Below are 26,307 nucleotides of genomic sequence, written 5' to 3'. Positions count from 1 at the left end.
GCTACATGGGAGGATGTTGAGATGATTGACAGTCATTTTCCTCATTTGCTTTCTTAGGAAATAACTGCTATTTAATTTTGGATATTTTGAAACAATTATTTAAATTTTATGATGTAAACTTGGATAGCCTATGTGCTCTTGGTATTATTATTTGAATTTGATTTATGATTGACATTTTATGAGATATTATTGTTTTGTGATTATTGGTGAGTGGCAAGCCATCGAGACGATGTCTCTTCCAAGAGGGGAAGGATGTCACGAATTGTTTTATTTAATAATGTGCAATTTAAAGATGTAATGTGATTTTGAAATTTAAAATAGATTAGATCATTCATAATATAGTGTGAGGAAATATAGTATGCTTTTTACTCCTGCAATTGATATGAAATTTGACACTTAATATTCTTTTGGGTTTGTCAATACTGATAAACTTTTGAGTGCAAGTAATGCAGGATGAGGTGAAGGAGGTTGAAGGCGAGAACACGAATCAGGTAGAATTGCTTTTAACTAAATGACTTTGATGGAAAAGGGAATCTCTCATAGACCATAGTAGAAAAGTTTGTTTGTGCAATTGTGACTTCATCAATGTATGATTTTGTATTAGAAACAAAATGATGTGAGTAATTGGTAATCGTTACATTGATTTCGTCTATAAAAGTGAAAATTAGTTTGCTATTTAGAGTTATGAAATTTATCGACTTAACGTTCTTTATTAAGATGATTTAATGTTTCTAGAAAAAGAGAATGCAAATATAATTTTACTTATGATTGATGTGTTTACAATTATATGGAATTTGTATGCATGAAATTTCGATAATTGTTTTATAATTTGTCTTATTTTAAAGTGATTAAGATAATTTTTATTTCAATTTGAAGTATTATGTTTCAAATATTCTTGTATATGATTTAGGATTATATATATATCATCTTTATTTTAAAACACTTTTACAAATAGAAATAAACAAATCGGACGTTTAATATATATAAATATACAATTAATTTATATATATATATCCTAATGTTTTAAGTAGGTTTTCTTTTTATTTTTATTTAAAAAAAAAAAACCATGTTATTATATATTATTGTTTTATTAAATATGTTAATAGTAAAAGGTGGCGGGTTGAAAGAGTAAAACAACTGTTAGAAGCCGATGGTAGAGCCATTTTGGTCAGCTTGGTAGTCAACGTCCTCCACCCACGGTAGCCGTTGTCGAACCAATTAAATATGTCGAAGCACGATAAGAGACTTAACACTCCCATGACCCTTGGTGGGTGACTTGGCATGTAACCCTGATCCTCGGTGAATTAGCTGAGAAGTCAACAGATAACTTAAACTCCTCCATTCCACGCAGCACATGTTCAAAACTCAATTTATTTCTCCATCTCCACGCAGCAAAAAGGAAGACTCCTTGTGGTAGTATAAACTAAACATAGATAGACTCAACTTGGCATGAAGTTAACGTGGAGATAGACTTAAATTGCGGTAAAGAATTGCAAGAAGAATGAGTTATAAGCTGCAGTGCACATAAGATAACCTACACGCAAGTGACTGCCATATCAAATCTACAGATAGACTCCCCATCTCACGGTGTTAGGAGAAAGACCTGTCCAATGTAGAAGTCAGTTGAATGCCAAACACGCATCAAAGGATAACATATCTCTCAGACGTGGAAGAATAAGAGGAAATAAAGGTAAAAGACTTCAAAACCCTTGCAATCACCGAGCCCTTAATACAAGAGTAAACGTAGGGAAAAAGTGAATAAATAGAGATGGAGGACGAGAGGAAAACACACACATTCCTTCATTCATTTTCACAAGGAAGGAAGAGCGATAAATTCTTGAAGGGAAGGTTAAAATAGAAGAGAGGAGAAGATATTTGGAGATTATCATAGAGATTGAGAGATAGAGATAGTTTGATATAGAGATAAGAATAGTTGGAGAGAGAGAGACTTGCGATCAAGGCGTGGAATTATTTGACGAAAGAGCATCAAGGTCGAAATCTTACAAACCACTCTAAGTTTTCAAAAGGTTAGAGTTCTTTGTTTTTGTTTATTTTATTTGTTATATTTGGTATAAAATGTATAGAAATGGAAGTTTAGATAATAGGTACGTACGTCCAAATGGGTAGCAATTATTATTATTTTATTTGAAATGCTTCTAAAACCATTGTGGAATAGAAGAAAAGAATTTAGAGAAAAGACGTTGTTAATATCGTATTTTGCCCAAAATTAATTAGTTCTAATTCTATTTTAAGAATGTGTTTGCGTACTTTTGGTTATATATTAGATTAATTTCATACATGTATAACACCTTCTTTTGCATGTACCTTATTTAGTCGAAATACTGATTTTCAGATTATTGCTTATAAAAGTTTATCGTTTTCCAAAATATGAAAGATTGTCTTCAATAGATATATTAGACAAGTAATGATTAGTAAGGAAAATGATATCTCTATTTTTGTTTTAAAAGAAAGATTGTATTCTCAATGGAATTTGTGTTTGAGGGAATCAAGCTAGGGTTAAGCTTGAGTTAGAAAATTTACCTTTCAGGACGGGTGCCGAATGTGGATGTTTTTAGGGAGAATAGTTGCTTTTTCCAACTATTATTTTGCTGTGCATGGCATATACTCGACCGAGTTATTGTTTGAATTATCCATAGAAATTGATTGAAATTCCTTATTTATGCTCTCTACCACATCCTAGTATGATAGAAAATGCTTGTTTCTTAGAATGAAGTAGAAAAATGAAAATGCATATATTATCTAGGCATGCACCAGATTCCCTCTTGCTTTCGAATTCTTTGGTTAAACCAATTCGTGCAGGGTCAGGTATTCTTGATTGACCAAGAATTCTAGGGAAGTGTAAGCTTCAAGGTTGGGTGGAAAAAGCATCTGATTCTTGTTCTCGTCTGCGTTCAAAGGACAAAAGGAAGCGACTCAGACTAAAGATCGACGGATGCATCTTCTTGTATATTCTTAAGGCAATTTAGAAGCCTAAGTAGGAAATAAGAACTTCTTAGTAGGAAATTATATTATTCATTTGCATTATAATGATATATCTATGAATTCTTTTATATCCATATTCTATGTTTGTTTATATCTTGTATAAAATATGCTTAGAGATTGAAATTTAAGTTTATTTATGAATAAAGAGTAGTTTAGGTTTAGATCCTAGATTGACGCCTTTACACTAAAACACTAGCACTTTGGAGATCCAGCAACATTCACCGGCAAGCAAGTAACTATTGCACAATTACTGGTATCTGTTACACCGACAAGATATAATGATCACTGGCACTTCGAATGGCATGGAAAACACTTGGTAATGTCGAAGACATCATCTGGGCATCTTGTCTTGGAGTTTTGTTCATTGGTATATTCATAGTTGCATATTTGTTGTTACTGGCAAATAGGTCTAGGGTTACACCGGCAGGTTTATCTTTTCTAGATCAACATGGCATGCTATGGAGATGATTAATTATTGTTGTAAATTCATTAAGCCAACATGTTCAATCGGTTATTGCATTGGATATTATATTGTTTGTAAAATATTTTTATTGTAATATCTTGTAGAGCCGACCTACTAAAATTGGTCTTAGGTTATGGTATAAATGTAAGATCTTATTTGTAAGATCAAATGTGGAATGCGAAAAAGGATTGTGTGAAGGTATATGTGAGATTAAGGAAAGTTATACACACAGACATCATTTGAAGATTGAAGGAGGGATTTTGTGGAAGCATATCAGCATTACACCGGTACTGAATCCAACATATGAAGATGCTATTTTGTGCAGTACATTCTTATTGGATTTAACCATCCAACTGTAGTCAGTGTGACTCCCATTTTGTGATTGAGCAGTGAGCTCTAGGCTATTGGCCTTTCTGCATGTGCAGACCCCATTTATGTACACTTACTATCTACAGTAGTATCATCTGATTGTGGGTAAGGTTTCCCACCATGGTTTTTCCCCTTACAGGGTTTCCAGGTACAAATATTGGTGTTATGTGTTGTGGATGACTTTGTGTTTATGTTTCATGCACTAATCCTTACCGGTATAGCAATTAACTGTTATAACTATCTACCGGCATACTTAACTGGTTTACCGGTATTAAGCATTAAGTTGGTTAAATTATTTTTGGTTTAAATTTATTTGACAACTGATTCACCCCCCCTCCCCCTCTCAGTTGTCTCCGGGACCTAACATTGACTAGATCTAAAATAATAAAAAATTGAAGAAAAATCCTTATCAAATATTTAACTATTGAATGATAGATTATAGTTATGCTCTACTACATAGTAGATAATCATATTCTACTAATCACTCTTGTCTAGCAATTTTTAAAATATAATTATTTAATTTTGAGATTTCATTTCAATTTAGCAAGTAAATATACTTGTAATTTTTTTATTAACCACTAATTTTGAAGTTGTATTTGTTTTAATAGATTATTTATGAGAGTAACTTACAATGTTTTATAAAATATTAGTGTTTTCTATTGACTCTTTATTGTTCATAAATTTATAAAGCATTCTATACAAATTTCAATTGATGTAATCACTAGAGCTCCTTTTAAGTATTAATTTTTTACAATAGACATCTTCAAACTACACTATTGATAGTTATTTGTATACAATCTCATTGGCCACTCTTATTACCTTATCCATATTAATAAAAATTTAATTTATGTATATTGAAATCATAATTAAGAACTATGAATTTTCTAATAGGTGCACCACTAAGTAAGGTTAATGGCAAAATAAAGTTTACAATTGAACTTGATACATGTATGATAAATCATTGATTATATCAACATGATAGATAGCAAATTGTATAATATATAAATTTTCATCCTTATATATTATAAAAAATAAATAAATTTATGAAATTAGATTATATTTAATAATATATAACCAAAATAAAATTTAATTTTAAATGAATACAAATCCTATTTTTCAACCATTGCGACATATAAATACATTTTAAAAAGCTACACCTCTCTAAATATAAATCTTAATAGGCTTAGAAAATGATTGAAAGTAAATAATAATATTCCCAAAGATGATTACAAACCATTGTTCCTTAGCATCTGCAGATACAAGAGGTTAAATCCATGTACATTTATAAATATACACTGATTCCATGCAAGTTAAGATAGTAGAAAGTTGAAAAGTAATTGGGTTCATTCACTCCAATGAAAGGAGTATATTGGAACTTGGCAGGAAGATCAGCAATCGGAGCATCTTGTCCTCAACGGATCCCAAGCAGTATGAAAACTTGTGTTTGATGGTTTCGCCCAGCTGAGACACCAGCGAAAGGACGCCTCTTCCAACACCGATTATACTATGGGGGTTTGTTTGTTTTGGTTAACACTTTGGCAATTTTACTACTTTCATTTATATAGAATGTCTTATAAATTTGAATCTAGATTTAGATCAATAAAGAAGCCAAATTTTTAATAAAGGATATCAATTTGTAGGATATAATTTTTCTAATCAACAATTAAAAATTCATTTGATTAGTCTATTGAGGTATCCCTATCAATCATTTGTGTGTGCATGGAAATAATTTCTCAGTTGCTTCTCCATCATTTCAATTAGACTACCAAACAACTCTAAATACATACACCATGTCAGAAGGATTATTGCATTTGCTCAAATTTGTAGAGACCACTGTACAATCTATTTCACTTTGACCAAACAAAGAGTATTAAAGCCATTATTTACTTTAATAATAAAATGATAGAACATCAAAAGTGTGTATTAATCATTAATAATCATTTATAGGTATTGAGAGGATGTTAAATATTGTGTCTTGGCATGAACGATATCATTTATAGGCTTAGGTGGTGTCTTGACATGATTTGAATATTAACATTTTGAACATCTAATTGCTTAAACTTAACAACAAAAATATAAGTCATGATTAATAGATCACTATTGAATAAAAACGTAAATATTTAATCATAATTTAGTTTCAAATTATTGAAACTATTGATGACAAACTTCGACTTTCATTAGCTAGTAACACGTCAAATGATGAAGCCTATTAACTCACAATCTTGTCTAGGAGAATCAATTTTTAAAGTAATTCAGCATAAGATAAAAATAAAAAAATTGCCAACACTTAAGCCTACAACTCAAAACCCTATTATAAATGCTTGGGATGAATTTTTTTATTCATGTCGCACTAAAAAACATGGAAACTATACTAAGATTTGAATCTGGAAAATAATTTGAATAATGTTTGCCCAAATGATGAACTCCATTTGTGTAGAGTACCAAAAGTACCGATGGAAATTGTACGATGATAATGCTGTAGGGGTAGTGCAAACACTTTGGGATTAGGAATACATAGAAAAATGAAAACAAGCACTCTTCTGAACATCAACGACTTTGGTTGCTGTAGATAGACACGTCTCATTTAGAGTTTTATTAGAGGATGGTATACATCAAACGCTTGGTCTGTTCTTACTCAAGAAAATTGATGGCTTTAGACTATAAATGTTCACCCAAAAGGAAACCAATGGCTTTAGAGCATAAATGTTCATTGACGTGTCTTGCTTCATTAAGGAGAAGTTGTGAACAGATTTAAGTAGTAGTTGAACAGGAACCATGGCAAGTGACTTACCTGAAGATTCTACACAAATTGTGCTTGCTGTCCGTGTCACTGTGTCAGTGATGCTGATGAGAAAAAAATGAGAAGAGTTTGCAGGTAAAATATTAGAGAATCCTACCAAAGAAATAATTTGTTTAAAATGAGACGAAGCAAATATAATCTCTCTGTAGCTGCTTCAATCTACTTATAACTGTCATAAAGCAAATCTGAAAAAATAAGATTCTTGGGTTGGAGAAAAGATGTGATCTAATTCCTAATCTAATTCGATTTGATTGTTCAATCTAAATCCAAATCTGATTTGATTTGATTTGATGTTGCCAAAAAAATTATTAGAATTTTTATATGCATTCTTTTGGACGCGTCTATTCTGGCTCCAAAAGTTACCTATCGTACAAATGACATGTATCTAGAGTCCATTGACATACATCCCTCCCATGCCCTCCCATAATGCGATGAGTCACATTCTGGGACCCACCATCAAGCTGATCTGGACGCATGTTGCCATTTTTCGGTTGACAAAAAGGCTTAATGAATAAACTCGAAGCGTTGACCATTTAGAGTGGCTGGTGTGGGCCCCTCTGACCCGTCCGCTTCGCCGTTACTGGTTACCATTTCCGTCATCCGTAATCCCACTCAAAGTTTGATTTTTTCAGACTCTTTTCTCCCGCTCGTAAGCCAAAATGGGATCTTTCAAACTAAATTAATATTCCCCCCATTATTAGAAAGAAAATAGTCACTTTGTTTGTGCCACGTAGCCCACGAATCAGCGAAAGTGACTAACACGCTATGTTAGTCGAATTCTCTATTTCGCGAGGAAAAAGAAATGGTGGCCATGCAGTCCGCAAATCAGCGAAGGCAACTAACTTGCCACGTTAGTCTAATTCACAGGTTTCGTAGGGCAAAAGAAAATGGCAGCCACGCAACCCACGAATCAACGAAATCTACTAACACGCTATGTTAGTTGAATTCGCTATTTCGCGAGGCAAAAGGAAATGGCGGCCACGCAGTCTGCGAATCAGCAAAAGTGACTAACACACTATGTTATTCAAATCTTCTATCAACATGCTATGTGCCTAGACAATGTTCCATGAATCTCTCTCTCTCTCTCTCTCTCTCTCTCTCTCTCTCTCTCTCTCTCTCCCCCTCTCTGCCTCTATCTCTCTATCTCACTCTCCTCCTCTATCAAGTGTATCTTTTTCCCACTCTCTCCCTACCTCCCCACCTCCCTTTCTCTTTTTCACTTAAGTCTCTCTCTCTCTCTCTCCCATTCTTTATCTCTAAAGTCTCTCCCTCTCATCCTCTCTATCTCACTCTCCCCTTCTCTTAGGTGTATCTCTCTCTTATTCTCTACCTCTCTCCTCCCCCTCCCTCTCTCCCTTTCTCATTAACTCTCTTTCTCACTCTCTCCCTCTCTCCCTCTCTTTGCACCAATTAGGGTGACCTCCAATGGTTAAATTGAGACACCAAGGTCCAAAATCACCAAGAAGGGAAAGTGCACTAACATATTTAAATTGAGACAACCTATGACCCCTTAGGACTCCATATGACATCTTATGTATCGTTACAAGTCATATGGTGTCCTAAGGACTCATATGGTGTCCTATGACCTCGTAGGACACATGCATGGATCCCTAGGATACCATATGAACCCTAAGAATGCCATATGTCCCTAGAGAGGGAGAGAGGGGTAGGAGAGTGAGGGAATGGGAGAGAGACACACCTAATAGAGGAGGAGAGTGAGATAGAGAGATAGATACTGAGAGGGAGAGACAAGAGATCAATGAGAGAAAGAGAAATGGAGAGAGAGAGGAGGGGAGACCGAGATAGAGAAAACATAATATTGATGAATCAACACCTTGAGGTCAACATAATTTGTATTCTAATGATGTTTCAAAATCATTGTTGAGTTATTATAGATGTATCTTCTTCTTCATCAATAACATACAAAGGTAGCTCATTAAACAAAACAAGCATTATCTCATCATATTGCTCAATATAACTAGGTAACTCATTAAACAAAACAATCAAAAACTTGTTATCAACACTTTTTCCTTGCTCTTTAACCTATTGTTCTATATCATCATACATATCATTTTATTGCAATAAATTTAATTTTTCTATTTCTACATCATTTGCAGGTGTATTGACAAAAGATAACTTTGTTTCTACCTCAAAAAAGTCTCTCTTTTGTTCAACAAAATAGTTCTTTAGATATATAATAGGACCTCTTGGACAAAGGAAAATGATGCTAGGGCATGAAAGTTGATTTGCAAAAGGACTTTGATAAGATTTGGGAGTTCCTTGAGGTGGAGACATCTCTTTAAAGGGTTTCTCTTGGGGAATGATGACCTAGTTTTCTACATACATTTAACATCTTGCATGCGTTGAAAGCTTCTAAATCTTGGGATTTCAACTTTAGAAGAATCACTTGAAGGTTGAATAGGCTTCACTTGAAGGTTGAATCTCTAGTCTCTTCTTCTCTTTCCATCAACCTCTCTCTCTCTCTAAACCCTTCCCTTCCTCCACCCCTCTCTCTCACATGAGATCTTTCTCTAGTCTCACACTCATTTTCCATCCCTTCCTCCCTCTCATTTAGTATCTATCTCTCTCTCTTATGTCTCTCTCTCTTGGGTTAGGCTTGGGTGGGAGAGAGGGGGAGAGAAGAGAGGATCGAAGGAGAGAGGGAGAGAGGGAAAGAATGTGAGAGAGAGACACTCGAGAGAGGGGGAGGGAAATAATGGGAAGGAGAGAGGGCGAGGGAAGAGAGAGGATGGGGGAGGGAGAGAGGGAAAGATGAGAATAATAGGAAAGAGAGACACCTATGAGAGAGGGGGGAGAGAGCCCCGAGAGAGCCCCGAGAGAGAGAGAGAGAGAGAGAGAGCTGAGAAAACAGAGATAGAAGGGTAGGGAGAGACACTAGAGAGAGAGAGAGAGAGGAAATAATGGGAGAGAGAGACCTAAGAGAGAGGGGGAGAGGGGAGAGAGATGGATGGGGAGGGAGGGAGAGAGGGAAAGAATGGAGAGAATGGAAATAATGGGAGAGAGACACCTACGAGGGAGAGAGAGATAGAGAAAGGGAAAGGGAGGGAAAGGGAGAGATGGATGAGAGAGAGAGGGAGATAATGAGAGAAAGAGAGAGATACCTAAGGGAGGGGGAGTGAGAGAGATAGAGATAGAGGGTGAGAGAGAGAAGGGGGTTGGGAGGAAGAGAGGTAAAAAGAGTTAGAGGGAAAGAGATAGAGACCATATGGTATCCTAAGGGGTCATATGGTGTTCTACAACCCCTCAGGACACCATATGACTCCTTAGGACACCGTATGGTGTCGTTATTGGTCGTATTGTGTCCCTTAGTACACCATATAACCCCTTAGGTGTTGTTAGGGGTCATATTATGTCCTAAGGGGTCAGATAGTGTCTTATGACCCCTTAGGACACGAAATGGTGTTGTTATGTGTCATATGGTGTCCTAAGGGGTCATATGGGGTCCTATGACCCCTTAGGACACCATATGACCCCTTAGGACACCATGTGGTGTCGTTAGGGGTCATATGGTGTCCTATGACCCTTCACGACACCATATGACCCCTCAAGACTCCATATGGTGTCATTATGGGTCGTATGGTGTCCTAAGAGGTCATATAGTGTTCTACGACCCCTTAGGACACCATAGAACCCCTTAGGACACCATTTGGTGTTATTATATGGTATCCTAAGGGGTCATATCGTGTTCTATGACCTCTTAGGAGACCATATGACCCCTTAGGACACCACATGGTGTTGTTATGGTTCATATGGTGTCTTAAGGGTTCATATGGTGTCCTATGACCCCTTCAGACACCTATCTCGGTCTCCCCTCCTCTCTCTCTCCATCTCTCTTTCTCTCATTTATCTCTTCTCTCTCCCTCTTAGTATCTATCTCTCTATCTCACTCTCCTCCTCTATTAGGTGTGTCTCTCTCCCATTCCCTCGCTCTCCTACCCCTCTCTCCCTCTCTAGGGACATATGGTATTCTTAGGGTTCATATGGTATCCTAGGGATCCATGCATGTGTCCTACAGGGTCATAGGACACCATATGACTTGTAACGATACATAAGATGTCATATGGAGTCCTAAGGGGGTCATAGGTTGTCTCAATTTAAATATGTTAGTGCACTTCCCCTTCTTGGTGATTTTGGATCTTGGTGTCTCAATTTAACCATTGGAGGTCACCCTAATTGGTGGAAAGAGAGGGAGAGAGGGAGAGAGTGAGAAAGAGAGTTAATGAGAAAGGGAGAGAGGGAGAGAATAAGAGAGAGATACACTTGAGAGAAGGGGAGAGTGAGATAGAGAGGATGAGAGGGAGAGACTTTAGAGAGAAAGAATGGGAGAGAGAGAGAGAGAGAGAGAGAGAGAGAGAGAGAGAGAGAGAGAGAGAGAGAGAGAGAGAGAGAGAGAGAGAGAGAGAGAGAGAGTTAAATGAAAAAGAGAAAGGGAGGGGGGGAGGTAGGGAGAGAGTGGGAAAGAGATACACTTGACAAAGGAGGAGGGTGAGATAGAGAGATAGAGGCAGAGAGGGAGAGAGACTTAAGTCAGAAAGAATGGGAGAGAGAGGGAAAGAGAGAGAGAAGATTCATGGAACATTGTTTAGGCACATAGCATGTTGATGGAAGATTCAACTAACATAGTGTGTTAGTCGCTTTCATTGATTCGCGGACTGTGTGGCCACCATTTCCTTTTGCCCCATGAAATAGCGAATTCGACTAACATAGCGTCTTAGTAGCTTTCGCTGATTCATGGGTTGTGTGGCTGCCATTTTATTTTGCCCTGCAAAACCTGTGAATTTGACTAACATGGCGCGTTAGTCGCTTTCGTTGATTCGCAGGCTACATGGCCACCATTTATTTTTCCTCGTGAAATAGCGAATTCGACTAACATGGTGTGTTAGTCGCTTTTGTTGATTCACGGACTATGTGGCCACCATTTCCTTTTGCCTTGCGAAACATCCTAGTCTAATCTGTTGGGCCCACCATCCTTTCGCTGCTTTGTGAAAGATAAACTCCATGCTATTTCGCCCACCGAAATAACGCAGACCATCAGATCCTTTTCAAGATGAACCTTCTTTACTTTCCATGCCATCCTACATCGAGGAAGCCTACGTCGATAAGACCAAAACAACCTGAAAGCGACTAACATGCTATATTAGTTGAATTCGTTGTTTCGTGGTCCAAAAGGAAATGGCGGCCACGTAGTCTGCGAATCAGCGAAAGTGACTAACATGCTATGTTAGTCAAATTTGTTGTTTTGTGAGGCAAAAGGAAATGGTGGCCACACAGTCTGTGAATCAGTGAAAGTGACTAACATGCCATGTTTGTCGAATTTGCTATTTCGCAGGGCAAAAGGAAATGGCGGCCACGCAGCCTGCGAATTAGCGAAAGCCCTTTATTTTCATCGGGATAACATACACTATCGGCAATGAGGAAAAAATGTCATCTCGATACCTGATGGGGCTATTGGTGGAGCTCTTACCGATAACTGATGGAGTCATGTCTTCATAGCGGTGACATCGGGTTATCGGGAGGTCCCAATTTATGTTACCTCGATACTCGATGCACTAAATGGAGAAGGAGACTCTATCAGAGAGACTCTCTCCGATAAAGTGATACCAAGCAAGAAGGGGAGTCAGACTCATTGGGATAACATACATTGTTGGGAAGATGCATTTTGAGTTATCCCGATGCCCGATGAGGAAGATGAGCTCGGCACAAATGAAGTGACTACATCAGGGAAGCCTACGCCGATAAGACCAAAACAACCTGAAAGCGACTAACACGCCATGTTAGTCGAATTCTCTATTTCACGAGGAAAAATAAATGGTGGCCACGTAGCTCGCAAATCAGCGAAAGTTACTAACATGCCATGTTAGTCGAATTCATAGGTTTTGCAGGGCAAAAGAAAATGGGGGCTACATAGCCCATGAATTAATGAAAGCTACTAACACTCTATTTTAGTCGAATTCGCTGTTTCGTGGGGAAAAGGAAATGACGACCACTCAGTCTGCGAATCAGTGAAAGTGACTAACACGCTATGTTAGTCGAATCTTCCATCAACGCGATATGTGCCTAAACAATGTTCCTTGAATCTTCTCTCTTTCATTCTTTCTCTCTTAACTCTCTCTCCCTCTCCCTGCCTCTATCTCTCTATCTCACGAGAGAGAGAGAGAGAGAGAGAGAGAGAGAGGAAATAATGGGAGAGAGAGACCTAAGAGAGAGGGAGAGAGGAGAGAGAGAGATTGATGGGGAGGGAGGGAGAGAGGGAAAGAATGGAGAGAATGGAAAGAATGGGAGAGAGACACCTATGAGAGAGGGAGAGAGATAGAGAAAGGGAAAGGGAGGGAAAGGGAGAGATTGAGAGAGAGAGAGGGAGATAATGAGAGAAAGAGAGAGACACCTAAGGGAGGGCGAGTGAGAGAGATAGAGATAGAGGGTGAGAGGGAGAAGGGAGTTGGGAGGGAGAGAGGTAAAAATAGTTAAAGGGAAAGAGATAGAGACCATATGGTATTCTAAGGGGTCATATGGTGTTCTATAACACCTTAGGACACCAGATGACCCCTTAGGGCACCATATGATCCCTTAAGACACCATACGACCCATAACGATACCATATGGTGTCCTAAGGGGTCATAGGATGCCATATGACCCCTCAAGACACCATATGGTGTCCTAAAGGGTTATATGGTATTCTATGACCCCTTAGGAAACTATTTGGTATTATTATAGGTCCTATGGTGTGCTAAGGGATCATATAGTGTCCTATGACCCTTTAGGACACCCTATGACCCCTTAGATGTCGTTAGGGGTCATATTATGTCGTAAGGGTCATATGGTCTCACTATGTGTCTTATGTTGTCCTATGACCCCTTAGGAAACCATATGGTGTCGTTAGGGGTTGTATGGTGTCCTAAGGGGTCATATGGTCTCCTACGACCCCTTACAACACCATTTGGGCCCTTCGGACTCCATATGGTGTCGTTATGGGTCATATGGTGTCCTAAGGGGTCATATATTGTTCTATGACCCCTTAGGACACCATTTGGTTTCATTATGGGTCGTATGGTGTGCTAAGGGGTCATAGGACAAATGGTGTCCTAAGCGGTCATATGGTGTCCTATGACCCCTTAGGACTCCATATGACATATTATGTGTTGTTACGGGTCATATGGTATCCTAAGGAATCATATAGTGTCCTATGACCCCTTAGGACACATGCATGGATCCCTAGGATACCATATGACCCTAGAGAGGAAGAGAGGGGGAGGAGAGGGAGGGAATGGGAGAGAGATACACCTAAGAGAGGAGGAGAGTGAGATAGAGAGATAGAGACTAAGAGGGAGAGACAAGAGATAAATGAGAGAAAGAGAGATGGAAAGAGAGTTGGAGATACACCTTCCCTCCCTCTATCTCTATCTCTCTCACTCCCGCTCCCTTAGGTGTCTCTCTCTTTCTCTCATTATCTCCTTCTCTCTCTCTCTCCATCTCTCCCTACCCCTCCATTTCCCTTTCTCTATCTCTCTCCCTCTCTCTTAGGTTTCTCTCTCCCATTCTTTCCATTCTCTCCATTCTTTCCCTCTCTTCCTCCCTCCCCATCCATCTCTCTCTTCCCTCCCTCCCTCCCTTTCCTCTCACTCACTCTGACTCTCACTCCTCTCTCCCTCTCTCTTAGGTTATCTCTCCCATTATTTCCTTTGTCTCTCTCTCTCTCTCTACCAGGTCTCTCTCCCCCCCTCTCTTTTAGGTGTCTCTCTTTCCTATTATGTTCATCTTTTCCTCTCTCCCTCCCCCATCATCTCTTAGGTCTGTCTCTCTCCCATTCCCTCCCTCTCCTCCCCCTCTCTCCGTCTCTTAGGTCTATCTCTCTCCCATTACTTTTTTGAGGGAATTTGCAAACGTATGGGTGAAGTAGACTTTTGATTGCTTAAAAATGATTATGTTATTATGGACAATGATTTTTTAGTTTATTTAATGATGTTATTAAAGATAAATGTTTAGGCACTCAATTTGAAGATCTCAAACTAAATATTTCTTGTTGATTGTGATGATAAATTTATTTTATTGTATTTCTATAAGTTGTAATTTCTCCTATGATGATAAATTAGAGATTTGACCTTCACATAAAAATCTTACTAATATGAATATTGATAAGGAAAAGTGTTTTTCTATGAATGAACAAGCTTCTTACCTTGGTAAATTTGTAGAGCATGGGTTAGAAATACTAGTTATTCATGGTGCAAATGATGTTGAGATTGTTCTTTAAATTCATTAATTAAATGTGTTGACCCTAATAATGTTGATTGTGAAGAGGTTTTAAACTCAAGCCAAAATCATTCTAGAACTTATTAGCAAGGGCGGTTCTATTGTGGATATTTTTTTATGAAGGAGTTAAATTGGATAAAAACTCTAAAATCCTTACCTCTTCTTCAGAGACATTCCATATAGACTTACATCATGCTTGGATTGAAGGATTGAATTTTAATTTTGAGTCTAAAATGAAAAATAAACTCAACATTTCTAGTGGTAATATATTACAACTTTGTATCCATGAGTTTGATAAAAATGCATGTGATAGTGGATCTATTAATTTTATATGAATCATGACCTAGCTACAATGATGTGGATGAGTTGCAATATAAGATGAAGATACATATCAATGTGATGCAACTCATATTGAGGGGGTGCCTTTGTATTAGCATTTTTGTTTTGGTGCACCTATGTATCATGATAGACATGATTTAGACACAATAGGACCCCTAACATTCAAATGATTTTCAAAGATATCTTTCAAAAGTTACACTAATCATTTTAAAATTTCTCAAAGATTTGTCTATTTACATTTAATAATGTTTAGAGAATTTTTTACTTAATAAATTCCAAAAATTTTCAATAGTAACATATCCCTTTGGAAATATTATTTCTCTCTAAATCAACAAAAGAGAAAAATAATAAAAATATACTCATTCTTTGATATATTATATTAATAAAAAAAAAATGTAAAATACTAATATATCAAATTTAAGTTTACAATGGTGAAAAGTGAATAATTTGAATTTGTCTTCATATATCGTAGTTAAGAAATGCAAATAAATTTATATCTTTAAAAATTTAAACTTGATTATACTTTTTATAAGGTAATTGATATGTGAATAGTAAGCTAAATTTTTCCTATAAACATTGCCATCCACAAAAATGATACAACTTATGATAAATACATTTTGCATTGACCTTAAAATTTATATGAAAATATAACATGTTCAACAGATGCCACAATCTCAAAAGTTCTGCAATCTGTTTTTTTTTTTGACAATATATTTTTATACAGTTCTACATAATTACATTTGTGTCAACTTGGATCACAATAAATATATTGCTATAAATCCAACGATTTAAATGCTGCCATTAAAAGCTATACTAAACTATAAATACTTATCATATTCAGATACATTACAAATACTTACGGACATGTCTATTTCACTCCAAAATGGCATACCACACGACTAACACACAATGTTAGTCCCACCTTTCTAACCATAGATTTTTTATTGGATGACTGAGATTGCATAACACATCGTTGTTAGTCTGACAAATTCTCCCATTTGGAGCCAGAATAGACACAACCCAATACTTACACCTGTAAGCCTAAAAGCCAAGCTGAATCCTTAGAGTATACAGACAGTAATAGGAAGGTTACAGCAGTTTAGTTTGGGGTTAGTTCAATTCTAGATTCAATTTTAAATTTCTTCCTCCAGATCGAAAGATTATAGACCCTTATCCTAAGAAAACCCTAGATTTCTCTGGATTCAAATTAAAAAAATAGGTTACAGCAGCAAGAGAATGCCATATAGATCCTCGATCCACCTTCTACACTTACGTACCTGTGGCTCAAAAGGAATTTTAAAAGCTTGCATTTGGGTTGGTTGTGGTATGAGGCAATTTTATAGCATCTATTGTCTGTCGAGAGACATGGAAGTGGAAGATTTTGTGCTACGGCTGTAAGTATGTGGAGGAGATTTCCACATACTGTTGGGTGCACTTGTCTCCAAATAAAACGGACCATCAAAACCTGGTAATGGAGCTTCTTCTTCAAGTAATTTGTAGAACTTGTCTCATGCCAAGCCTGCCTTCTAGGTGATGATACGAATAGATCAAACCTAGTTTTAGCAGATTTGACTCGATGATACTCCTGACATAGGGCACAACACTCACAAAGGTAATGGACAAGGAATTCAAAGGTTCAATATCTGCGAAGATGCAATTTAACCACCTGAATAGGTACAAATGAGTTTGATTCAAAAGCTTTGAGGGGAAGAGTTTACCAGAATATACACCAACACCAAGAAAACTAGCACGACTTTGAGGGGAAGAGTTTACTAGATTATACACTAGCACCAAGAAAACTAGCACCTACTTTTGCTACATAAATCCCTAAAAAAATTGAGAATCATAAAAATCTAAACATCTCACCATCACACAAGAAAAATCATATAATGAAGGCTGTAAAAAAAAACTCAAACCTTTGGATGAAAACAATCTACTTCCACACCCATGGGCCCTCAAATCCCACTGCATTTTTCATTCCTTTCATGCTTTCTTCGTCTGGCGTTTGTTCATGGCTACACCTCACATGGAAAATGAAAAAGCATCTAGTTTTAGGTATTTTAAAAATTTTGAATTGTTTGAGCGGGAATAGAATTTCAAAAAATTCCCTCCCATGTAGTCATTTCAAATTTAGCCGTGCACGTGACTGATCGTGAGAACCACCGGAAAATGTTAGCTGCATGCAAATGTTTTCTGTCAACCGCAAAATGGCAATATGCCTCCACGTCAGCCCGATGGTGGATCCCAGAACGTGTTTGATGACATCATGGAGGGCATGCAATTTTGGAACTGCATCACGGCATGGCATGCCTTTTTGGAGCCAGAATAGCTATCGAGCAGGAAACTAATTTTAGAGACAGTTTACTCAATAGAAAAGGGGTTTTCTGGCATGAGACAGGTTTCAGCTCAAAACCCCACACAAAATGTAGCCTATCGGCTAAATATTTAAGAAATTGAAGTAAGTGAGGGTTACAATATTTAATGTCTAAGAAACTAAAATAAATGTTACATGACCCCATTATAATTAATTTGTAGAATTAAGACTTAGCATCTAAGTTAACATATAGTAATTGTAGGGTTCAATGCCTTGACTAGGTACTAGACATTATTCACTTTAATATTTTGCAGAGGTGGAGTAGAATGTACATGATCTCATTATAACTAATTTTTGTAGAACTAAGACTTAGCATCTAAGTTAACATATGAATATGTCCAACACTAATTAATTGCAAGGTTTAATGCCTTAACTAGGTACTAGACATTATTCACTTTAATATTTTGCAAAGGTGGAGTGGAATGTAAATATGATAAAGAGGGGAGGAACAACAAAAAGAGCTACATGGAAAATGAGAATATAGCAGTTGACATTTTAATTAAGACATAAAAATAAAGAGAGAAAAGGTCACAATGAATTTGAAGATTGGAATTCAAATTAGAAGGATAAAAAACCTATTGAAGAAAGGGGACTTTAGATTAGACTACCTTTCTTAAAGAAAAATTAGGTTTTATTAACAAGGCAGTGAGATATCTAAGGGGAGAAATGACATAAAAAGAAGATATAGAGGGATGAGTGATTTTGGAATAGTTTATAATTAAATAGGAATGAAGATATCTTTCCCTTTACATGAGGTTAAATATTTTTTGATTAAGTGAAAAGAAGGTTTTGAAGGGGCCCCAAAACCCTTTAAAGAAAGATAATCAAAAGATAGAGCATTAAAGTCCAACTAGAAAGAACAAAACATAGCAGAGAGACAGCTAGCAAAGACAAAAAGTGAACAACAAGCCAAAAGAGGCAGTGGGACAACACAAAGAAAACTAAGGGACAACCACAAACAATAGACCCTAAGAAAGATTTATGATAAGCTTTCTCGCTTCTTGCTCCAGCAGGACCATCGAGGCAGCAACACTCTTCAAATCCTCTAGCTCCTTGGCATGCTAGGTCATTTTCCTAATACTAGCGCAAGTTCTTTTACCATGACCAGTTGTCTCCCCTTCAAGCATCAACACCTTATCCTCGATTGTATCAATAGTGTTCTTTCATTTTGGACCTGTTCTAGCTTGCTGATCATCATACTGAAGCTATCAACAGAGCCTTTCAATATTTTTTGGCTTTGTTCTACAATCTTCTTTAGGGTATTCTCATGATTGAGAACCCGCTTCTCCAAATCATTGAATCTATCCTCCACAACCTTGAAATGAGAGCCATACACACTAGTGATAGCCTTGGCATCACTGATGGCTTTAGTCAATTCATTCAAGTAGTTGGGAAGGGTACTGAGCTTACCAGTACCAACAGCTTCAAGGGTAGTCACTTTCTTGGTAGATTACTCCATTTTATTCTTCAAACTATTGATCTCCGAATAGATCTAGTCAATAACCTAGCAGAACTCCATAATCCCACTCTTCGCGGTATTCAACATGGTAAAAGGGGAATTTCAATAGTCTATGTTGATTTCAGGGGCAAAGTTTTCAAGGGTTTCCACATTAACATCTATACCATTGGGAGGTAGAGTATCACCTTCCTTCACCGTCCTCCCCTCTTCTTCGACATCATCAGTAGATTTATTCGGGTCCTAAGGATTTGGTTGAACATTAAGAGAATCATTTCCTTTATTAGGGCTAATGTCGGTGATAACAGGGCTCCACTTGTTTTTCTTTTTTGGCAAAGGCATAACATAATCACTTTCAATCTCCATCCCCTCATAATCTTCTTCATCATATTTCAACCGAATTTCCTCTTCCAGAACCTTACTTCTTTTTCCTTTAACCCCTTTTCTAGCTTTCTTATTTCTAGACCCAGATGCCAAATCTGTCTTTTTCATTGGTAGAACCCTTAGAAAAGTTAATCCTTTCAACATCATCTTCCCACTCGATATCAAACATGTTATCATCAGAATCCTCAGATTCATAATCCGAATCAGAGAGCTCGGTTGTGGAATGTTGCACAAAGGAATCCTTGACATGGTTGTATAAGAGAAACATTAACCTTTCATGCATGGGACTTGGTTACGACCTGGGTTAGCCCTAAAATCCTAAATGCTAGTGTTAAGGTAGCTAAACAAATAGAAAGGGATAGACACTAGGTCTTTATGGCTAAAAAAGATTTTGAAGCACAAAGTGATAACCATAGACACGAGAGTATCTACCATCAAGTGTGACATATTGCATGACAGCAAATAGAATCCATCTCCATACCTTTTTTTATCACTTTTAGAGAGTAGTTGGTTTTGCTAGATTTCACCAACTTGCTTCTCTTAGACTCCTCCTTCAGGAATCATTTGATAGCAGCTTCAGTGAGCTTCTTGTCTGTCTCTATAAAACTTTTTGCCTTCCAACAACATACCAGTAACTTTCGCGGTCATCCCTTCATCAATTTCAACCTTTCTTCTTCCTATGGTGATTTTACCATCTTTCCAATTCTTTTTGAAAATTCTAGTCACAATAGGATTTTTCTCTACAATTCTCTCCATATACCTTGTCATCTTAGCCATTTCCAAAATAGCCTTGGCCTTCGGCTTGTATTTCCATTCATCATAGGAAAGTGGCTCAATTATTTTCCTATTTCCTCCCATGGCATCCACAAACAAAAAATTATTATCCTTCACAACATAAAATAGGGTAGAAATAGAGATCAAAGTGCAGAGTAGGAATGTCTTCAAAATAAAAATGAGCACCCACAAAACGTGCGGAGTCTTGTTCACATTAAATGCTGGCTCAATCTTCGAGCACCGCTCTTTCTGATTCATTTGGCCTTTTTCATTGATAAGTGCATTGTCATAATTACTTATCACTCCCTTGTAACTATGTATTCTATCATAAATGAGGAGTGCAAGCACCTTGTGAGGAAGATCCAACTCATAGTGTGATCAGCACGGACGACCATGTTGGCAACCTAGTCAGCAATAGTGTTGGTCTCCCTATAATTGTGAGACACAATACATAGCTCGAAAGAGTTGATTATCTCCTTACCTTGATATATTACATTATTTGTAGTCCATGAAGGGGAGGATAGGCCTTTTAGGCATTGAACAATATTATTTGAGTCTCTCTTTAGCCAAACTTTAGTAAATCCCATGGATTTAACTAGGACCAGAGTTTGGTAAGCAGCCATGGCCTCGGCTAAGTGGTTGGTTTGGGATCCCATCGGGGGTGCCACTACCACAATACAATAGCCAGACTAATTTCTTATCACTCCCCCACACCCAGTCAGCCCTAGGTTTCCCTTGCCATAAAGAAAAATTAAGAAAAAGTGCTTAATTTTATTATTAATTATGATAGATTTTATATGGGAAATTCTTATTTAAAAATAGAACATTTAGTTTCTATTTATGGGTTAGATTTTGTAATTGAGATGATGTAATTGTGTTTCTATATGCACATGTATGTGTTTTATAGCTTATAATTTTATGAAGAGTGTGTATCTTAGTCATAAACACTTATAACAACCATATCAAAGGGAGCATAAATTAATTTAACATATAGCTACACTAATTGGTTGATTAGATCATAAGATTTTCATATTGAATAAAAAAGGTAAAACAATCCCTATATCTACACATAGGAGTGTAGTGCCATCAATCATAGACATGATTTTTGTAGCGAACCATTTCTATTTACATGTATACTCGGATCTTATTTGGAAAATTATTAACTCAAAATATCTTAGAGCCTTCAAGTATTTAACTTTTTCTTGAGAACAAATTGAAGCCCACAAAATAATGCCTCATTTTCTACAACCTTGTCAATGTATGTAGACCATAATTTTTGGGTTGCTAAGAAACTCTTCTAATGGTGGTTAATTAATTAAAATATAGCATGATATACCTAAATAACCTATGAAACATTTGATATTATTTACTTACTATGAAAGTAGACTCTTGAATCCAAAAAATATTAAAAAAGTAAAAGTAAAAAATAAATGTAAAGAAAAATAATCATCTACTAGTGGAAATTACTCCTATTTTTCCTTAGGAAAGTACAATGATGAAAACCTATTTATGGGTGTCATGTGTAAACATCCCACCTATTACTTAGGGGAAAGCTTCTTCCATCAACATTCCATCTGTGCTTCATCTCATACAATTATGTTGGCTCGTAAACTATATCTAAACATCTATGTCATCATACTATAGATGAGGGGATTTGATACCCTCAAGATAATGTGTTCTCAAGAAGTAAATGAACCCAACACTACCTCACTTAATAACCACTTTGGTGAGCCAAAGATATCAACATGAAAGGAAAAAAAAAAAGTGAAATATACTAAACTTCTAAATTGAAATTGCTAAATAATAGAAGAATGTGAGATATATATAATTGCTTCCGGATTTGATTGTGTGACTGTTTTTGCATCAACGTTTCGTATCACACTCTATGATCTTTCATATCCTAGCATTCTCTAAACATCCCGACAATGGATCGCATAGTGTGATCTGAAATGTTGATGCAAAAAATGTCACCCGATAAGCTATATAAGGTGGCATTGCCACCAAAATTCTATTCCTCGTGCTGTAAAGAAATCTCGACCACTTAAGAAAACGCTGACCATTCAAAGGTAGCATTTAACGATTTCATTAAAAAGTTCAAAAATATGAAATTATTGCACATGTCAAAAAATCTTTAAAGGCAACTTGCAATTGCCCCAAGGTGTTTCAACCTTTTCCTGTCATGTCAAAATTCACTAGACCAATGTTGGTGACAAACCCTCCACTACAGTACCCTGCGATGTCTTTAGATTATTGGCAATGCCAACAGCCATTCCTTAGCATGAAATTTTGATATCCAAGTAGCTTTGTGTTTATGAATTCTCTTTTTCACTTTGACATCAAGCATGACGAGCCTCACCATTATGGTAACCATTATTCAGGCAGAGAAAGAGATAGAGATAGAGATAGAGATAGAGATAGAGACAGATAGATTTGTTTGTGCACCAACTTGAACTTTAGGTTTAGCTCATTTATGTATATTTTTCTTTAGTTAATGGATTGGAAATTTAGCCTATGGGCTATTCTACACTTGGTGGATGGGTGATTAGCCAAGATTTCGATATCAATTTTTCTCATGGGTGGTTCTTCCATGGACAAAAGGAAAAATGAGTTTTAAAAAAAAAAAATTAGTTCTGAAGTTTTAGTTCATTTTTTAATGAAATGGAAAAATGCATTACCTATTCAGAGTATTGTCGATAGTCACAAAACTAGGGTTTGTAAGGGGTTTTATTTGGGTAAAAACAAGGGCTATCACAAAACTAGGGTTTGCAAGGGTTGTTATTATTCATTATAATAACTTTGCAAATAAAAAGTCACCTCAGAGAGTCATTCCATGTTGTATTTGAAAGTTAGATTGTTGTTGTGTTAAGAATGCCAAATTTCTTAATGTTTAATACTGGACAAAAACCTATGGCCTACCACAATAATTCTTAATTTTATAAAAAAATTATTCTAACAAAAAATGGAGACTAGAAAGATCTACAAGCTAAATAAATCTAAGCAAACCAAACCAAAATAAAATAGCAGAAGAATGTAGATCACATATAAAGCTATTGAATCATTAGAGTATAAACAACTAAATTTCTAAGTATGTAATAATTGTGTTTAGCAAACTGCTATTTAATTTAAAAAATAATATATATAATTGTAACAATATATATGTTTAGATGGTTACTACAAATATTTTCTTTTATGAAACCTTTATTTAAACAGGTTTTGGATGACACTTATAATAGAGAAAATGGAATGTAACTAAAACAATTCTATAAAGTATTGTGATATAATTGTTTGATATCGGTTCTTAACACTAGTTATCCTTTAAGTTATATTATGCAAACCTCAAGCTAACTATAATCTTGTTATTAATTTTGTAAAAAGTAATATAGTTATGTGCATTCTTTTACAAGGGTAGTATATGAGTTTCTAAAATGCTTACTATTTTATTAATAGATAGAGATTAGAGAATATATGTTACTAAGACACATCAACCAACTTAATTCCTTAGATAGTTGTAACATTTGGAGACCATTTTAAATTGTGACAAGTTTGACAAAATTAATTCAAGCCAAAATTGTTTTCCCAACAATGTTAAGCCCAAGGTAGATCCAACACACATGAGTAGAATTGTGAAGAAGATGCCACACATTATTAGCCTTCCTCGAATGCCAATTCTAAAACAAGTAGAATATTTGAGAGGGTGTGATTTATCATATGCAAATATAACAAATTCTATGATAGAAAGCAAATTCTGTAATATATAAATTTTCTATATAAAAAAAAATATTAAATTAAATTTTAAATAAATACGAATCCTATTCTTCAACCATTGCGACATATAAATACATTAAAAAACTACACCTCTCTAAATATAAATCTTACTAAGTTTAGAAATTTTTTGAAAGTAAATAATAATATTCCGAAAGATGATTACGACTATATATAAATGTTCAAAACACATACATGAACCTTTTGCAGGTTGAAAGCCGCTGCAAACTATTGTTCCTTTGCATCTGCATATACAAGAGGTTTAATCCATGTACATTCTTCTACAAAGTTATTAATGGAGATCATACGGGGAATGAAAACAATAAATCTGATTTGATTTGGAGATTTCATACAATTTGATCGCCCACTAAAATACTGATTTGATTCCGAGATTTCATTGGATTTGATCAACTACAGAAAACCAAAACAGTTAATCGGCAAATCAGTAGTTGTTTCACTGTGCGAGACTTGTTTCCTGTCAATATCGCTCACATAATATAACCTATCGGCTAGGTATAAGTTGCTCAACAAAGTCTTTAATCGAGCTCATATCGGGAATCAAAACAATAGAAAATAAAATAAAAATTATGTGGGGATTATTGGCTCGAACTAGCAGTAAGTTGAAAGCACTGTAAAAGAGAACATATTATTAATCGAGGGCGCAAAGTATTAGAAACTTTTACATCATAGACTGTTACAGATGGCAGGAGCAAACGAGAGTTTGTTCTTGCCCAGATCATAAATGATATTGTAATTTTGCTGCTGAATATTTCCAAATGTAGACAAGGAACCTTCAGGCCCTGCACTAGAATATGCCAAGCACAGCAACTTCCGTCCTAGATCATCCTCTACCAAGGGAAACGAGTTCCGTGGAGGCACATTAAATGTTGCATTTCCTGCAAAATGAAAAGCAATTTGCGGAAGCTTCGACACGGTCACCGTGCTTTTGTAGCAAAGATCGGTTCCGCCGATAGAAGAAGCATTCACAGGCTTAGCCTTGATACTAGACTTGACAGCGGCCAGGAAGGGCTCGTACGCAGGGTCGGCCAGAAAAGTCAGCGTGGTTCCGGAATCGATTATCAGCCCGCCGTTTCCATAAGAATCAACTAAAAATGTAGAAGCCGGATATTTAATCGCCGTGCCGCCAACACTGATTCCATGCAAGTCAAGATAGTAGAAAGTTGAAACGTAATTGGAGTCATTAACTCCAATGAAAGGAGTAGATTGAAACTTTCCAGGAAGATCAGCAATCGGAGCGTCTCCCAAAAAGAGAGGGCTAACGCTGGACTCGTCTTCAACAGATCCCAAGCAGTATGAAAACTTGTGTTTGATGGTCTCGCCCAGCTGAGACACCAGAGAAAGGACGCCTCTTCCAAGACCAACTAAACCGGCGACACCACCAAAATCACCCTCCTGCTGGTTACCGCAGCCAAAGGCAATGTGCGGAATAGCTTCCCACCCGGACGAAGCCGAATCACTTCTTTTCAGACTGAAAGTTTCTGAGGCCATGTTTCCGGACGTGAGTGAACCGTCTCCGTATCCATACGAGTACCCGCACGAGTCAGGATAACGGCACGAATTTGAATTCAGCCCATTACAAAACTTGCTATTGCATGAAACATTCATGTATGTGGAAGATCTATGGGGATTGTACAAGGCATCCTTTTGTGTATAACAGCTAATGCAGGGTCCGCATTGCAGCCAAATGAGGTCGCTGCCTGTGTCGACAATCATATGCTGTAGAAGTGGAGAGGGACGCCCTATGCCCATTTGCATTATGAATTCGTTGTCGGTTACACTCACCGGGCTGTAGAAATTTGCGGCGCGTCCTGTTGCCAAGGCCTGCAGCCTCTCCAGCCGCCTTTGGCTCATATCCACAGATCGCCGCACCCGTTGAGGTGTGGTCAGGTTGTGGGCTTTTGCAAATGGAGACAACCGGGACTCTCTGCGGATCAATTCCGCTCTGTAATTATTCGCCCGCTTCGGAAGTCTCCCTCCATCGCAAGAGTTATACGAAACGAAGTATAATAGGATTAGGACTACTGACCTCAAAACCCCCAGTGCAGCCATGATCGCAAAAACTAGCTTCTGATGAAATATACAACGAGATGTTTTATTTATAAAGACAATGTGTGCTGTAGTGAGAACATTTAATATGATACAAGCATTAATTGTTTAATGCAAATATTAAATGTCTAGAAAATTAAAAGTAAATGATGGTTGTATGACTCCATCATAAAGTAAATGATGGTTATATGGTTCCCATCTCAAAGTAAATGAGGCTAAATGCATAAAATGAATGATTGAATGTATGA

The 26,307-nt window shown here is 36.7% G+C and overlaps 1 protein-coding gene across 1 annotated transcript; it reads right to left on the bottom strand.

Annotated features, from left to right (window-relative positions):
• Positions 1-24,676: 24,676 nt before the first annotated feature.
• LOC131045980 (aspartic proteinase nepenthesin-1-like) lies at positions 24,677-26,062 on the bottom strand. Its single transcript, XM_058004460.2, has one exon. The coding sequence runs from the start codon at positions 26,060-26,062 to the stop codon at positions 24,677-24,679; it is 1,386 nt and encodes a 461-aa protein (XP_057860443.2).
• Positions 26,063-26,307: the final 245 nt, after the last annotated feature.

Source organism: Cryptomeria japonica, chromosome 11, assembly GCF_030272615.1.
Source record: "Cryptomeria japonica chromosome 11, Sugi_1.0, whole genome shotgun sequence".
In the NCBI taxonomy this organism is placed as follows: Eukaryota; Viridiplantae; Streptophyta; class Pinopsida; order Cupressales; family Cupressaceae; genus Cryptomeria; species Cryptomeria japonica.
This window is presented reverse-complemented; position numbering and strand designations above follow the sequence as displayed.